General features: G+C 33.9%; 1 protein-coding gene and 1 pseudogene across 2 annotated transcripts; both read right to left on the bottom strand.

Moving 5' to 3' along the window:
* Positions 1-6,850: 6,850 nt before the first annotated feature.
* On the bottom strand, positions 6,851-8,144 carry LOC146925053 (heavy metal-associated isoprenylated plant protein 41-like; annotated as a pseudogene).
* A 533-nt stretch (positions 8,145-8,677) lies between these two features.
* On the bottom strand, positions 8,678-18,405 carry LOC146925052 (EH domain-containing protein 1). 2 transcript variants are annotated; one of them, XM_085710016.1, is made up of 16 exons: positions 18,184-18,405; positions 18,014-18,093; positions 12,462-12,530; positions 12,332-12,389; positions 12,110-12,165; positions 11,980-12,016; positions 11,828-11,889; positions 11,187-11,300; positions 10,948-11,050; positions 10,785-10,834; positions 10,470-10,598; positions 10,134-10,385; positions 9,957-10,036; positions 9,630-9,756; positions 9,148-9,291; positions 8,678-9,072 (listed from the first exon to the last, which is right to left on the bottom strand). In XM_085710016.1, the coding sequence occupies exons 1-16, from the start codon at positions 18,266-18,268 to the stop codon at positions 8,887-8,889; spliced, it is 1,632 nt and encodes a 543-aa protein (XP_085566142.1). In that variant the 5' UTR covers positions 18,269-18,405; the 3' UTR covers positions 8,678-8,886. The 2 variants fall into 2 exon arrangements, with proteins under 2 accessions (XP_085566142.1, XP_085566143.1); XM_085710017.1 differs by having other exon boundaries at positions 12,332-12,385.
* Between the last annotated feature and the right edge of the window lie 273 nt (positions 18,406-18,678).

The following is an 18,678-nucleotide window of genomic DNA, read 5'->3' as shown; positions in this document are numbered from 1 at the left end:
TTTTATATTTTATTCAAAAAAAAGGTTCCTGTGGGGAATCGAACCAGCTCCCACAGCCACAATCATAAGAGAGACCAACCGCTAGACTGTTGGTTGCTCATTGATTTTTCATGAAACTGTCTAATATATATTACATACAATTTTGGTACCCCCAAGAAATTTATTCAAGATCCGCCACTGCACACTAACGTTCAGATGGACACTGTCCGCTCTTTTTATTGCGCTAATGCATATAAACTAGGAAAAATAGTTATTATAAAATTCTGATTAAATTATAGGTATAGATATTTTGCACTTTCATATTGTAACAAACTATACTTTCAATCATACCAACGATATAGAAAATATAATATAAATTTTTATCTTTTCTAATGATACTAACAATTCGTATAGAGGTAAAATTATTTAAGGTTATAATTGGAGGTGAAAAAACCACCATAAAACCATTTATTCCCTTTCCGTCTCAATTGTATAGATTATTCTATAACTCATAATTTTGTTATCATATTATTTATCTAAAAAATATAAAAAAAACCAGTTATACTAATTTAAAATTTATATTTACTTATTTATATCTTCCTCAAATTTGTCTATTATTCAATATATATATATATATATATATATATATATATATATATATATATATATATATATATATATATATATATATATATTAAAGTAAGGCTATTCAATTTAAAGAAGTCCACATGAGCTTAATCAGTTGGTAAGGACAATGCATTAATAATGCATTAATCATTAATAATAATGCATTAATCATTAATATATGCAAGGTCCGGGGTTCAAACCCCAGCCACCACCCAAATTTTTTTTTAAAGAAATTCATCTATGTGTCTCCTTATTCTTTATGATTTCCCTTTTATATATTTAGCATTGATATCTCAACAAACTATATATAATTTTGTTTTATATAAAAATATTAACAAACAACATATATTAGTTTGATTTTATCCATTAAATATATAAATTTAATATTTTTAATTCATTTATAATAAGAATCAAAATCATATTTTATTAAAATTTACTAAAAGTAGGAGGGTCCATCGTTGGACGGGATCAATATTAGACAACCCTTAAATATATATCCTAAAAAATTATACACTGTGTTTTTATTCAAGTTCTAGAGAGAATAAGCAATTACGCCTTCCCTAATTTAATATATTTAAACTAATTGTTCTATTTCAAGGTCCTATATTTTTTTTTAACACACATCTCGAAAATGTTCTGTCTACATGTCTTTTCGATTGTCTATCTAATTGTCTTTTTGCTTATATGTTTATTTTTTTGTCTATCTATTATATATCAAAAAATTAAAATAGTAAGATAAAGACAATACATTTAGTTCCATATATTATGACAATGACAACTTATCCGATTTTGAATTGGAATTTGGAAGTAGTAAGATAAAGACAATACATTTAGTCAGGGCCGTTCTTTGGGGAGTGGAAAGTGCTCAACTGAGTTCGGCCTCAAGAAAAAATTATTGCTCAATATCCCCACCCTCACTAAAAAAAAATGTTTCATGTTTCAATTTCTAAGTAAAAAATCATGTTTCATATTTCTATTTCTAAGTTAAAGCCCACGTCTTTAGTAAAAAATAATTGCTAATTTTAATTTCGGTGGCTAATAATCAATATACGAGTGTCATTTCCAATTTAAATAGAAGATTAATCTTTTAAAAAAATTGTGCGCTTTTTTATTAAGGGCCTAATTTTACTATGAGAGCCGAGCTGCCAATTTCATAGGAACGACCCTGCATTTAGTTCCATACTACACTCTATAGTACTACTTAAAATTAAAATAGGTAAGGTGGTATAAATACTCTCAACAATATTATTTATAACCTTTTTTTCCTTAAAAACACGTAAGAACAGAATCATATGAATTCCACTTAGGCGGTAGTCATACCATGAGAAATGAATGGGAGGTAAAATATCTTGGAATTTCAACCAAAAATAAAACGAGATATCACACAGCTCTATGGAATGGTACATTCATTATGATTATTCAATTTATAATATCCTCTTATTTTTTTTAAACTCGAAAGTTAAATTGGAGGAGAATTTTGAAGGGTTTTAAATAACTTAGATAAATTCTTCAAATCCAATATATTATTAATATTATTATAACACCTTCAAAATTAAAAACAATTAATTATAAGTATTCATTTACCTTTTTCTACAACAACAAAAAACTCTCTCTTCTTTCAAAAAAAAAAAAACTCTCTAAAATAAGGTGTAGGATTTCTCTCTTCCTTCATCTTCATTCATCCCTTCAAACTCCAAAACCCTAAATTTATAAAAACACATGAATATTTTAATGAATGTTTTACTAAATTTACAATTATGCACATGTCTTTTATGGTGGGAATAATATAAACGGTCATTCAACTTTTTAGCATATGAGATGAGATCAGATGAGATGAGATGTACTCACGATTAGGTTTACGAATTAGACATATATAAAATTATTGTTAGTATGGTTACACTTTCATACTTTTGTATATAACCAAAATTATATTATTATTTTTTTTAAAACTTGTATCCTATCCAAGGACCGACTAATTCGAGGGGACCAATCCCACCGCCCACTTGCATGGGCCCCGTTCTAAGCCAGAGTTTTTCTTTATATGACCTTGCCCACCGAACCTGAGATCTTGAGAGAAGCACATTCCAAGATCCCAAGTCAACCATTAGGCCAACCCCAAATAGGTTATAACCAAAAATATTGATTAAACATTACATAAATTTGTACAAGAAAAACATTAATAGAATAAAAAATGTATAGGTCAATTGTAAGAAGTTCAAATAAATTTGAATTTATGATAGAAAAGGAATATCAATATCAAAACCCACTATTCATTAACAATATTACAATGGTCCAAACAATATTACATAGCTTCAAACATAGACCGACATGTTAGTGTGCGTCTTTCCACACATAAAATGAGTTAATACTAAATATTCAAAAAATGAATGAATAAATAAATAGGGAGAGGTACAAGACCCATGAGGAAAAATGCATTTTTTAGAACCATGTCTTTGTGCTTTGTCATGACAATATAGGGTAGTTGAGTTGAGACATAAATAAATTCTAAAGAGGCCAAATACTACTTTTGGTCCTTTTAGTTTGACAGAATTATCAAGTTAGTCTTTTAAGTTTCAAAAGTTTCAGTTAGGTCATTTTAATTTGACAGAATTCCCAAGTTTGTCCTTTAAGTTTCAAAAATTTCAAATAGGTCATTTTAGTTGATAAACTATTTCACCGTCACCGTTTCAAAAGTTTCAAATATGTCATTTTAGTTTGAAACTTTTGAAATTTAAAGGACTAACTTGGAAATTCTGTCAAACTAAAAGGACATATTTGAATCTTTTGAAACTTAAAGGACTAATTTGGAAATTTTGTCAAACTAAAAGGACTTAATTGAAACTTTTGAAACTTAAAGAACTAATTTGGGAATTCTGTTCAACTAAAAGGAACAAAAGTGGTATTTGGCCTTCTAAAACGACTTTTGGTCTTAAAATCAATTTTTTTCCAACATTGTCTAAATTTTAATACACTTTGTGTTTTTTCCTTCTGGTTTCATGTTTTCAAGAAACTCAACCTCCTCTAAGCATTTGTAGTGGCTCAAAATGAAGCATGAAATTTTGCAATTGACAACAAATGTGCCCAAAATTTAACATTTTTTTTTTTACAGGCAAGTGTACAATGACCACACACCAACAAAAAGCACCAGATAAAGATATTAATACACAGGGTTTAAAAATACTCCATCCGTTTCAAAATGAGTGTCGCTTTAGTCAAAAAAATTTGTTTCAAAATGAATGTCGCTTTTAGTTTCCAATGCAATAATAACTTTTTCTTTTCAATTGTACCCTCCAATTAATACTCTGCACACTACTTCCAAAGTATTACTTTTAAAACTAACCAATAGTTAATAAGGATAATTTGGTAAAATAACCATTCACTTTCTTTTAATCATTGCATTTCTTAATATGTGTGTAAACACCTAAAACGACACTCATTTTGAAATGGAGGAAGTATCAAATATCAATATTCACATGTCATTTTCCTAGTCAAGAGCTGAAGTAAAAAAAGTCATTTTCCTAGTCAAGAGCTGAAGTAAAAAAATAAAGCAAAAGGTTATGAGAATCAAGACCAGATTCGTGCAATATGCCCACTAGTTTTTCGCCGTGCTTATTGGCCAAACATTGATAATTAAGGTCTCCGCTACTCTTTAGTAGTAGTATACGTAATATTCAGCAAAACAAAATCTGAAAGTGCTAAAAATGTTACATAACACTTTACACAAGAATGACAAGAATTTAAAACCCCTCTCTCTCTTTCCTTTCTCTCTTATGAGCCGTCACAAATCTCCTTCATCCACCAAAGAGGGGTGATTTAGGGTCAATTTTTGACCCAAAATCACCCCTCTAACTCGTTTTTCTATTTCCCAATTATTGAAATAAGTGATTTACACATCTATTTCGTTTTATTGTGATTTCGTCGTCTTCGTGCGACGTTGGTTGTTCGTCGTCTTTGTACGACGTTGTTTTTTTTCTTGTTTTTTCACAGGTATTTGATCGCTTCAGATTATCAGATAACCTTCAATCCAGTGCAGATCCAATCAATGACTTTGGCATCATCCATGTTGCAGATCCGGAAACATGGTTATTCCGGAGATTTAACATGGATATTGTGAGCCTGTTCACAGATTTAACATGGTTATTCCGGAGATTTAACATGGTTTTTAGCGAATTTGCATTATATCGATGTACTCTTTCAATTTGAATGAATGAATATCTTTTATTTTGTGTGAAAAAAGAATGACAAGAATTGCACGTGTTTTTAATTTTAAAAAGGAAATCAAAATCGATTTTACTATGAACTTTAGAAATACTCAAAAACGAAATTCACTAGAAAATGCACAACAGTTATTAGACATAGTAGAATAATCAATGAATAACTCAAGATTAAAGACAAAGTCAGACTCACTAGAGGTCCAATAGCCAAAAATACCAAGCCATTCTCAACGTACATCAATACACACATGCCTGCTATAATGTTTCATCCATCTCTCTTCCATTTTGGAATCAATCCTATGGCCCTATTGATTTTGAGATACCGACATAATTTTACTTACATAATTTTTCAATTGTACTGAATCTGAGTGATACGGATCAAGACATTCATATAGCATAGACTTTACCCTACTATGCTAGCTTCCCATTCCACCACCTTACTATTGACTTTAAGCCAAATAAGCCACCATGTTTGACAATATCTATTTTTACTAGATTGTGTTTCTGTTAATGTATTAATTATTGTTACTATTTCAACTACAACCTGACCTCCAAAATTAGTATAAATAGGGTCATTCTCTTCATGTATCATCATCAATTGAAATATATAAAAATTTGAGTTTCTCATTTGAGAGTTAGAGAGTGGATTCTCTCTTGGTTTCTGAGCAATTTTGGCATTAGAGCAAGGTTCCAAATTCAGAGTTGAGTTTGAGCGAGAAAATCAACGGAAAGTTTGAGTTTTCTAAGGGTGTTCTTAAAGCAAAAGAGCTGCCACCCTCAAAACTCTACTTTGTGACCAATTTTTTTAGCAAAATTAATGCCGCCATTGCGTTCGGAAGGCCGAAAAACCTTGGCCTGGAGGTTTTTGTCACCAACAGAGCCTCCATAAGCCACCAAACGCCTCGCCGGAGTTCTCGTCGGACCACCACCGGAAGTTAAGAAGTTGAAAACGACCAGTCAGCTGCCACATGTCACTTCCAACCACTTACTTGCAGCCACGTGTCAACAGTACACATCACCCCTGACATGTCCAGTCATCGATAAGTCAGCCGAAACTCAAATTTTTATATATTTCAATTGATGATGATACATGAAGAGAATGACCCTATTTATACTAATCTGTGAAGTCAGATTATAGTTGAAATAGTAATAGTAATTAATACATCAATGGAAACACAATCTAGTAAAAATGGATATTGTCAAACATGGTGGCTTGTTTGGCTTAAAGTCAATAGTCGGGTGGTGTAATGGGAAAGCTAGCATGGTAGGGTGGTGGCTGCAAATTCTATGCTATTTGAATGTATTGATTTGTACCATCCTCCCCGGGTTGAACAGAACTCGCCCTCGAGTTTATATATGGTTCGTCATCCAGATATGGTGAAAGGTAGGCAACATTGAAGGTTGTTGAGACACCATAGGTTCCTTCCAATTCTACCTTGTAAGCATTGTCATTGATTTTATGTACTTATTTGAAGGGACCATCAACTCTTGTGACAACTTGGCATTTGGTTGTTTGGGAAATCGTTCTTTGCGCAAATGTATTCATACCAACTCTCCAACTTTAAAGATTTGTTGTCTTTTGTGCTTATCTCGATTAGTTTTGTATCTTGAATTTTGCTTAATTATCCGTTGTCGAACTTGTTTATGCAGTTTCTTGAACTCTTTTGCTCTGCTTTCTGCATTTGCACTATACTATTGTTTATTCGATGATGAAGCAAGTCTAACATACTGTGTGGTCGAGTTCCGCATTCCACTACAAAAGTACATTTTATGGTAGCTTGATTAGTTGAGTTATTGTATGCTAATTCAACTCGTACCAAGATAAGATCCCACTGTTTTAGGTTTTTACCGACAAAGCTCCAACTATTTCAACTACAATCTGACCTCTAAGATTAGTATAAATAGGGTCATTCTCTTCATGTATCTTCATCAATTGAAATATATAAAAATTTAAGTTTCTCATTTGAGAGTTAGAAAGTGAATTCTCTCTTAGTTTCTGAGCCGATGAGTCTTCTAACATACTAACACAACTAATATAGCCCCAATGGAAATGATTTCACATATTTTGGCTTTAAAATTTTGAAGGTTCTTGAATCACCCACATGAAAAGTTCAACAACAATTGTCTCCTGATCCTCTCTAATTTACAGAACCCGGATAATCATATATATTAAATGGAACCTTCTCAACAAAGACCAAACCAATTTTCTCTGCTAACTTCACTATTTCCCATTTACAAAAAAAAGGGTTGTATTGTTGTGTGTAATATGAATTTCACCTTGAATTGTTAGCATCTTCTTTGCACTCGTCATAAACCCCCACACCACTTCTTGACGAAGCCTATAATTAACAACACCAACCATCTCAATATAATTATGTGCATATAGTCTCTGACATTGTAAGTGAGTGTTCTATTAGTCCCAAACAAAAGTCATAAATGGTCAGCCATTTTTGACCCAATATGTTTCAATTTAGTTCTTAACAACGGATATTTGCAGTTAAATTAGTTCGTAAAAATAATTAGTTATAAGTTTAAAATTAATTTTTATAGGTGTTATAAAGCATGAATAATGCATAAACTAAAATGATCAACAATTCCTATTTTAGTGAGATTTAATTTTTTTAATTTATCATAGTTCAAGGGTAAAACTAAGAGTGTCCAACAATTTTCAAGACCAAATACACTATTTTTTAACGGTTAAACTTACCCGATTTGATTCAAAATATTCTCTGCCAAACCAAATCCAGCATGAGGGAGATTAAAGACTATACGATCAAAAAAATTATTTTATAACATTGAGTGTTTGTTTCTTTTTTTTAGGGGGACATTGACTGCTTGTTGTGGACACTATATGGGCATCCACTTCGTGGACAATGCTGCAACCATGAACCATATGTGAGTTCCAAAATTGTTGAAGCTCTGGAATATTTCATTATTATTGACCTTAATAAAACATTCAACATATTCAAAACAAAAAAACAAAGTCAGAATCAATGGATCTTTTTTCCTGAACCAGAATCAATGAATAAACACTGCAAATATGTGACTGTCGATCTATGTTAGATTTTGAGTTGATTGACAACAATTTATATTAGCATGCTAGGTGTTAGTTAACAAGTAATGTTTGAGGGATACATTGATATTTGTCACTTCCATATATGGGACAATCTTCTTCTAACTCTTTTTCATTCAGCCTTGAACATTCTCAATGGCCCCTCAGCTCTGCCATGGTCATTGGTCAACGTAACCTACAACAACTGTGAAGGATTTGTTAGTTTCTTAGATGAAGATCACAAAGTATTGATACCAATTCTCATTTTCCATACTAGATTCACTGGCGTTTGCGTTTTATGCTTCGCTGTTTTCATCCATTTCTATCTTCATTGCACCCTCTTGATCTCTTCTTACACTCTCATTCACATCCTTCTCTATATTGTTGTCCTTTTTCACATTTATGTTATTTTACGCAATTTTGTAGTGTGCAATTATATCTTGAAGTAACCAAAGAGCAATGGCAATGCGTATTAATGTTTTTTGTGAAAGAATTGTGATCAACAATAAAGAAGTTTCAACCCTAATTCATTTAAGTGTGGCTCCATATGTTCTATATGTTTAGTTGAAAAAGGTTTAGACTGAGTCTATAAAATTGAGAAAAAACGATAACTAAGAAGAAACAAAGGATGACAGTGGGGATGTATCTTTCTACCGATCAAACCATCCTTCAACAATCAGGGATTCGTTGTGTTTTCACTTATATTACTAGAACATGTTTAACCCAGCAATAATTGTGTTTTTACTTTATTTTTAGTTTTGGAACTTCGTTGCCGATGACAGGGATAAAGAATTCAAAGTTCATATTTGAAGTTTGAACATTAAAACTCTATTACAACTCTATTACAGAAGAATGAGCTCGGGGTGTAATACATAAAGATCCAATACGAACTTGCACTAATTACATCAATAACCCATCATATTTTTATTTGACAGGATATAACCTTTGATATTAGCATGCTACAAATGTCACTCCAACTAAATCATCTCATCACTGGATCAAGTGCTAATAAATTTAATCATAGGGATTCTTAAAATTCTTTAAGAGGTTAGGAATGTCATAGGCAAGCATGTCATCAACTACTTGTAACATTTTCGGCTTCAATTTCTCAAACTTGTCAATATTATAACCACTCAAGCTCTCTCTGAAATGCTCAACATTTGGAAAGTCACCAGGAGGTAAATGGAACTCCCTTTGTACCTGTTTTGAATTTTACAGGTCATATATACACGCAATTTAATTAACTAGACTGCCATAGAATTCGATTCATCATACCTTTCCAAATTCACCTGCCAAATTATCAATTAGTTTTTGCTGAGCTTTAGCTTTTCCCATCATTGCAGGCATCTCCTTTTTAAGATGACTGATAATGTAAGCATGTATCTTGGCTGCTCGGGCTCGTTTTACAAATTCATTGATCTACAATAGTCAATAAATTAAATATGTAAGATAAAATTACGCAAACCAGCAACTTCAGTAAATAACATACAAACAGTATTTAACTGGATTATGATTTTCAGCAAAAGAATAGATATCAAATTTCTCCAGAGAAAATGACCCAAGAAGATCCACAAAATTAATTATTTCTAAAAGATATAATCCCCAAAAGAATAAATCAAATCAAATCAAAAGGCTGACTTCCTAGTAATTTAATCATATCAATCTTCATAATTTATTTGCTAACTACTATTAGTAAAAACAAAATAAAACCACTCTTCAATAAACAAAAATAAAAATAAATAAATCAATAAACTCACTCTTCGATCACAAGCCGCCTTTGGTATATCTTTAAGATCTGAAAGAAGGTCTTCCTGTTCTTTTTCAAACAGTTCCTTTCCAATTGGACCACTGACAGCATCATTTACAGGCTTGTCGTTAAATGAGCTGCAAAAGAAAGATGAGATAAAATACATCTGCCACGATTCCACCACAAAAATAACATTGATGCAAAACTTCATGATACTAAATAAAGAGAAACTTGAAATAACTAGAGCTTCCAGAAACACATTGGTCTCTTTCCAACACTCCATGTCAAAGAGAACATTTTAACATTGACAGTGAAGTGTATATACGAAGCGACATACCCAATATACACACGAGTGACTTCGGGTGTGTTCAGCACCTTCCCGAGTGACCACATTAAGGCTCCATAAACCCTCATCAGCTGCAACATCGGGCCAAATAGAGGTCAGCATTCCCTAATCATGTACTAAAACACCCATTATAAAAACAATTAGTAGTTTGACTACACAAGCACTTACTTGCTGAGTATCAACTTGATCTGCCTTGTTCAAAACCACTCGAATTTTGTCATCATGTCCCCGTAAGGATGATATCACGCGATTGAACTCATCACTAATATCAAGCTTGTGAGGATCAAACAATAGGAGTATCAAATCACACTTAGCAGCAAACCATGATGTTACACCCGTAAAATCATATGCTCGTTGAGTTCGTTGCTTTTCACCAGATAAAACTCCAGGACTGTCCACAAATGTAATGTGCTCCAGTAGCTTTCGACAATAAAAAACAGGTTTATCTCCAAATACTCACAAGGAAAATCGATACACTTATTCAATGGAGCTAGGGCAACTTACAGGATGAGGCATTTGTGAACACTCAAATTTTGACAAAAAAGCTGTGCCAAAAGTTGTAAGTCCACTAAATGGCATGTCTGCTTGGACAGCAACAGTATTTCCAGGAATGCTTCTCTCGTCAGGTCCAGACTGTACACCAACACCATTTGCCAGTTAAAACTAATGTAATAAGTCGTTTTCAAAGATGACTTGAAGATATATTACAATAATTAAAATTGTCAAAACTAAGCACCATGGAAAAAAAAAAAATGAAAACTAAGAAAATCTTCAGGTATAAGAGTGCTTTGGGAGAGAGTCTAGTTTTCTGGCACATACCATGACAACAACAAACCTATCAGTTGTAGGCTCTGGTCCAATATGTGCACCTATTGACAGTTATTTGAAAACAAGACAAACTTCAGTAACTTATGTCTACAAAACAGATAGAGAGGTGTCGCACTTAGACATTGATGGATATAGAGAAAGCAGAATCACTTGCCTGGATAGCTACATTTAAGCAGATGTTTGATAAATGTTGTTTTACCAGTTGAGTATTGACCCAAAAGCATAACCATAGGTTTGGCATCAAAATCACTATTTGTCTGCAGTAAATAAAGAGTTGCAATCAATAAAGATGTCGTTTGTGTGTTTAAAACATATCAACGATGTATCCAAGGAAAAAAATGTGACACTAAATACATAAAAACCAGTGATTTCTAAAGATAGTAACTTACTGACCAATAATGGGGAGACAAAGTCATTAAAGCGGTAAGTAACTTCTAAAGGCTTCAACTTCTGGATGTAGAGTCTCTTCAAGCCATCAATTATTGATGTCACGGAGGAAAGTGGCACCTGAGGAAATATGCACCAAAATACAAGTGAAGCAGCACACAGATTAAAGGTTCTAAAGAACAAATCTACAGGATGGTCTTTAGGATACTGCCAAATTGATTTATGCCCTATCAGAAACTATATTTGATAGATACAAGACAAAATGGTTAGCCTAGATAGTAAAAACTCGAAACTGGCACATTAATATTCACCTGTTGAGTATCACTGTCGGGCAGATTATTATTTATGAGTATCGACTTGCATGATTCAGACACTTACATAAAAGCCAACAAATAATGTTAGTTTCAACCCCCTAATAACATCCTATTCAGACATTAACCGACCAAACATTCCTGGGGATACTTTTCATTCTACAAGATTATAATGACACAAAATGAACCGAAGCTGGTAAAGAATGCAAACCAAGCCTTTTACTCTTAATAATTGAAAACTTGACATGAATATTCAGTATGTTCTCTCTAGCGGCAGATAAGGATAATGCACAGAGAGAGAAAAAAAAATCGAAGTCACAGTAGCAGAATGCTTACCTTTTTTGAGGACTTCGAAGAAAACCAACTACTTGATAGTGATGGCTGTAATTGAGAACTACCTGCATTATCGCTAATTACTGAACTGGAATTTCAAATAACAAAGAAGGAAGCTTAAATCAATACATTCACTAAAATGGGAAATATATTACCATTTACATCCAGGTCGCTTTGTTTATGCTTTTTTTTCTGGATAAACAAAAAGCAGTAAGTGCTTTCACTAAATAAACATGAATAAGTTAATACCATAAACAAATATAAATCATAGATATAATTACTTACAGCTAGTAATACGTCCAAACCTTCCAACATGGGAGGTTTCAGATTTTTCAAATCAACTGCAATAAATGATAAGCTCTATTAGCTAAAAATATATAAGATAGAAATTCACAATAAACATGTGCGGACAGTACCTACAAGTGCATTTTAATATTTGACCAATACAATTACAAAAATTTATTCAAATAAAACAATAGAAGTAAGACCTAAACATACATAACTTACCATCACTATTCAGCAGATCATGTGTTATTGGGTGCCCAGATTGTGCCAAAGAAACTAGCTACATTTTAAATGAGTAAGATTCTGGAAATCCATCAGCATTAAACTTCCACAAAGCGTAACATATTTTTACCTGCATAGCAATGATAAACTCTTGGAAACCTAGATAACCTTGTCGCTTTGAATCTGCAATAGCCCACACCTTAATTTGGTAAGGAGCAAAGAAAGAAACACTTTAGTTCACGAGGTATGAAGAAATAAATTAAAGGAGATACTTATCAACAAGTTTAATTTACATCAAAAACTCAAATACCACATGTCAATACCATTCCAATTGATGGAGAAAGACGTCAAAATAGTATCAAATTGAAATAAATAAAAAGTGTAGAAGTTGAAAATCAATCAACTATTACTCTAGTACCAAACATTATCATAAAATAAAGGTGAAGTTTAAAACAATATGGTTCGCTGACAACATAAAACTCTTGATACCGACTGCTTTAAATCTAAAAGGCAAAAAAAGGTCAAAACAAAAGGAGGTGCAATGAATATCAGTGTTTGTAATTGCAGATCGTGGAAAACAACAGTTGGTTCAAATTCTGCTGTGCAACAGTCTATAGTGCAGATATAGCTGCTATTTCACAATTCTTATACTAAATAGTGTATCGCGGAACAATAGTGATTTGTTCAAAGCAATAGCGCTATGGCCGCTATATAACAACAATGCGGAATAATCTATGATGCATTTCCACAAATAAAAGTTCAAACCCAATTCAAGAGCAACCACTATATTTGATTTGTGGCAAAGTGAAATTAAAGAGGAATTTAATATAGGAAGGGCAGTGGAAGAAGAAGTTCAAATTTGACCAATGCATACTCGACGACATAGGTAGATAGTAGTTATAAAAATGAAAATCAACAACATCATGCTATATATTGTTTGATATGAATAAAAAATGAGATTAATATCTATGTACTGACGGTGTAAAGATTTTTTACACATGTATCCAATCAAATCATGTCAAATAAATATTTTAGAGATATTTTAGGAACTAACCTAAAGAGGTGGCATCATGACGTGATTTGGTAGGATGCGTGTGTAAAAAAGTTTAAGTGTACACTGTCGGTGTATACGAACAGTTTCAAAAATGTTACTCCCTCGTCCCTCAATAGATGACCTAGTTGACAATATACATCATTGACTTAACATATTTTGACCATATTTTTCTACTAATTCGCAAAGATAAATAATATCATGTAAGATGTTGTTGGATTCATCTCGATGAATATTTTTAAAATATTAAATTTTCATAATTTTTTTTTAGTAGAGAATTGAAGATATCAAAGATAAAACATATGCATTGGTACGTGTGTCGGAGTCAACCAAGTCATATAGTATGGGACGGAGGGAGTACTATATATATAATGGTCAAACAGTTTTACCCTGATATCCATTTTTCCATGTCACATCGTCAGATTAAAAACTAACCATAGAAAAGTGGGGTGACGTGGCAAAGTAGTGAATTATCATTGGATGCAAGTGTAAAATGGTTTTACACTAAATAAATGCATAATACTTTGCAAAATAAGTAAATAAAACTGTTGTGAATTCCGGACTCAAATTTCACACCAATACAAACTATGATGTGTGGAGCAAGTATCAATGGCAACCACCAATAACCAAAATTAACCACAAGCAACAACAACAATATAGACCTAGTCTATAAACCAAGTGCATAACAAAACCACAATCCAACCAAGGAATAAACAAGATAAAGAGAGTAAAGAAAAATAACAACACCAAGAAATGTTCACCCAGTTCGGTCCAACTTGACCTACTCTGGGGGAGAGATTGATCTCTCCAATCCACTATCAATGAGTTCTTACAAAGAGATACAAATGGGTTACAAGAAATTAGCTTCAACAAGCTCACAAAGAACAACCCTAATTTCTACCCATTTTCCCAATCTCACCAATGAACAAGACACTCATGAATTTTCACTCTCCCAAGGTGTTTACAATTGTTTCCCAACACTAGAATCTAACCCCCAAAAGAGAACCAACCCTTAGCCTTTGATTTCACTAAGGATCTTCTCTTTTGGTTTCACAAGACTCACCCATGTTGCTTACAAAAGACTCTTCACTCATGTGTTTCCCAACCCCATGAATCTTCCCCAAAAGGCACCAACCCTTTTCCCAAGAGCCCCCTCTTTTGGTTCTCCAAGATTCACATCTTGAAGCTTTGAACCTCACCCAAAGACCCTCAACCTTTAGTATCTAAAACCCTAAAAGTTCCCTCCTTTGGTTTCCATGAGATTCACCAAGCTTACCCAACAAAATGGGTCAAAGAATGCTTAAAACGTGTTTCAGATCTGTCAAAATCGTGTCATGATTTCCCAAATCGTGACACGTTTGGTGCGTACGACCCAAGGTACGACCAACCTTATCCTGAAAACTTGCCCAGCAAGCCAAAAATCGTGTCACGTTTTCCCAAAATCGTGTCACGATTGGACACTCTGCAAAACATGCTCACGGCATTGCAAAATCGTGACACGCTTCACAAATCGTGTCACGATTCCTCAGAAACACAAAGACTCAATTTTGAGTCATATACCAACATTCTCCACCTTGACTCTAAATTGATGGCGATGCCACTTTAACCATCAACCATCTTGCTCCTTAACCTTGCCTTGAACTATTCCCCAAGACAAAACCAATCAAGTCCAAAGACCCGCTTGAACCTTGATCCACACACCGACCTCCACTTGCATCCAACCACCCTCGGTAGTTCCACAAGCTTCCAAGTCTTATTCCTTGCATCCAACTACACTTTGTAGTTCCACAAGTTTTCTCACCTTTACCTCTTCAAACCTCGGAATGCCTTCCGCCCTCTTGAAGTTCCTTGCATCCAACTACACTAGGATTTTTTAGGTAGTTCCACAAGCCTACACCATAACCTCTTCGGCCCCCGGAGTGATCAAATCCGTCCTCCCGAAGATTCACTTGCCTCCAATTACCATTGGCCTTTTCCGGTAATTCCACAAGCCATGCCAAACATTCTTCAAACCCCGGAATGCCTTCCGTCCTCTTGAAGAATTCACATGCTCCCAACTAGAGCATAGCACCCAAGGCCTCCATAGTCGTACCATTCCCGGTGTCATCAACTCCACCTCAAGTTGAGCTTTCTCTACCTCAACTTCCAAATGCGTACTCACACTATGCTTCCACCTTGAAACTCCACCTCAAAGGTTGATCACGAGTATTATTCACACCGCCTCTCCAGGCTGAACTTACCCATTGAGAACACACACATCACCGCCATGACACTACCATCATGACCTCCTCTCTTCACACTTTACCTTCTTCGATTGTGCTAGGATGACCGGCTTCAAAACCTCAACCTTCAATGCTTCCATACACTTCCATTGAACTATGCTTGCTTCCATCTCCAAGATGTAACCTTTGGTACCCATGGTGCACACTTGACAAACTTCTCCCCTTGCCCCACGGTGGGCGCCAATTGTTGTGAATTCCGGACTCAAATTTCACACCAATACAAACTATGATGTGTGGAGCAAGTATCAATGGCAACCACCAATAACCAAAATTAACCACAAGCAACAACAACAATATAGACCTAGTCTATAAACCAAGTGCATAACAAAACCACAATCCAACCAAGGAATAAACAAGATAAAGAGAGTAAAGAAAAATAACAACACCAAGAAATGTTCACCCAGTTCGGTCCAACTTGACCTACTCTGGGGGAGAGATTGATCTCTCCAATCCACTATCAATGAGTTCTTACAAAGAGATACAAATGGGTTACAAGAAATTAGCTTCAACAAGCTCACAAAGAACAACCCTAATTTCTACCCATTTTCCCAATCTCACCAATGAACAAGACACTCATGAATTTTCACTCTCCCAAGGTGTTTACAATTGTTTCCCAACACTAGAATCTAACCCCCAAAAGAGAACCAACCCTTAGCCTTTGATTTCACTAAGGATCTTCTCTTTTGGTTTCACAAGACTCACCCATGTTGCTTACAAAAGACTCTTCACTCATGTGTTTCCCAACCCCATGAATCTTCCCCAAAAGGCACCAACCCTTTTCCCAAGAGCCCCCTCTTTTGGTTCTCCAAGATTCACATCTTGAAGCTTTGAACCTCACCCAAAGACCCTCAACCTTTAGTATCTAAAACCCTAAAAGTTCCCTCCTTTGGTTTCCATGAGATTCACCAAGCTTACCCAACAAAATGGGTCAAAGAATGCTTAAAACGTGTTTCAGATCTGTCAAAATCGTGTCATGATTTCCCAAATCGTGACACGTTTGGTGCGTACGACCCAAGGTACGACCAACCTTATCCTGAAAACTTGCCCAGCAAGCCAAAAATCGTGTCACGTTTTCCCAAAATCGTGTCACGATTGGACACTCTGCAAAACATGCTCACGGCATTGCAAAATCGTGACACGCTTCACAAATCGTGTCACGATTCCTCAGAAACACAAAGACTCAATTTTGAGTCATATACCAACAGTTGGTTCAAATTCTGCTGTGCAACAGTCTATAGTGCAGATATAGCTGCTATTTCACAATTCTTATACTAAATAGTGTATCGCGGAACAATAGTGATTTGTTCAAAGCAATAGCGCTATGGCCGCTATATAACAACAATGCGGAATAATCTATGATGCATTTCCACAAATAAAAGTTCAAACCCAATTCAAGAGCAACCACTATATTTGATTTGTGGCAAAGTGAAATTAAAGAGGAATTTAATATAGGAAGGGCAGTGGAAGAAGAAGTTCAAATTTGACCAATGCATACTCGACGACATAGGTAGATAGTAGTTATAAAAATGAAAATCAACAACATCATGCTATATATTGTTTGATATGAATAAAAAATGAGATTAATATCTATGTACTGACGGTGTAAAGATTTTTTACACATGTATCCAATCAAATCATGTCAAATAAATATTTTAGAGATATTTTAGGAACTAACCTAAAGAGGTGGCATCATGACGTGATTTGGTAGGATGCGTGTGTAAAAAAGTTTAAGTGTACACTGTCGGTGTATACGAACAGTTTCAAAAATGTTACTCCCTCGTCCCTCAATAGATGACTTAGTTGACAATATACATCATTGACTTAACATATTTTGACCATATTTTTCTACTAATTCGCAAAGATAAATAATATCATGTAAGATGTTGTTGGATTCATCTCGATGAATATTTTTAAAATATTAAATTTTCATAATTTTTTTTTAGTAGAGAATTGAAGATATCAAAGATAAAACATATGCATTGGTACGTGTGTCGGAGTCAACCAAGTCATATAGTATGGGACGGAGGGAGTACTATATATATAATGGTCAAACAGTTTTACCCTGATATCCATTTTTCCATGTCACATCGTCAGATTAAAAACTAACCATAGAAAAGTGGGGTGACGTGGCAAAGTAGTGAATTATCATTGGATGCAAGTGTAAAATGGTTTTACACTAAATAAATGCATAATACTTTGCAAAATAAGTAAATAAAACAGTTATAAAAATAGAAAATAAACAAACTTTCTCAATTCCTAAAATTGACCAACAGTAACTTTTTTCCTAACTTTCCAATGAAGCAATCAATCATATCATGTCTTAGATTATTTACGAAAAAAATAGAAAACCTGTTTAAGATGTTGACGAGACAAATTAGACATAGCGAAAAACTTAGTGGCATCATTTCCAGTTATGCGACCATCACAATCTGAAAATCAAAGTATCGAATATCATGTAACAGAATCTAAAAAGGGGAAAAATTATCCAAAAATAAAAAATAAAATTGGAGAAAGATTACCTGAATCAGCGTAATTGAACCATTGCTGATAAATGTTTTGGCGATCTTTGGAGCACGAACCGATTGGGATCGGATCGAACTCCATTGATACAATACTCTGTTGCAGTTGCAGCACTTCACGCTTCTTCCAAAACGCGGATTTCTTATGTCGTTCGTGAAAAGCAAAATATAGTTGCCACTTCACAAACTTTAAATTTAATATTTTTCTAGTTAGATTTGCACACTACTTACACGCTCTAGCTTTGCTTTTAATCATGCCGACTCTCCCAACTTAACTAACGTTAATGGAACTCGTGCCACCAAGTTATTAGTAAAAGTAAATTAAATATGAAAGTTGACCATTATTCTCTCTTTCAAAATGAATGTCATTTAAGGTTTTTACGCATATATTAACAAATGTATTAAGAAAAAGAGATGTTATTTTACCAAATTATCATAATCAACTATTGATTTATTTTTCATTAAAGAATAAATAGTGTATATCGTATTAATTGA

Source organism: Medicago sativa, chromosome 5, assembly GCF_051527215.1.
Source record: "Medicago sativa cultivar Bolivia chromosome 5, Bolivia_mono, whole genome shotgun sequence".
Lineage (NCBI taxonomy): Eukaryota > Viridiplantae > Streptophyta > Magnoliopsida > Fabales > Fabaceae > Medicago > Medicago sativa.
The sequence above is the reverse complement of the archived record's forward strand: the minus strand, read 5'-3'. Positions and strand labels throughout refer to the sequence as shown.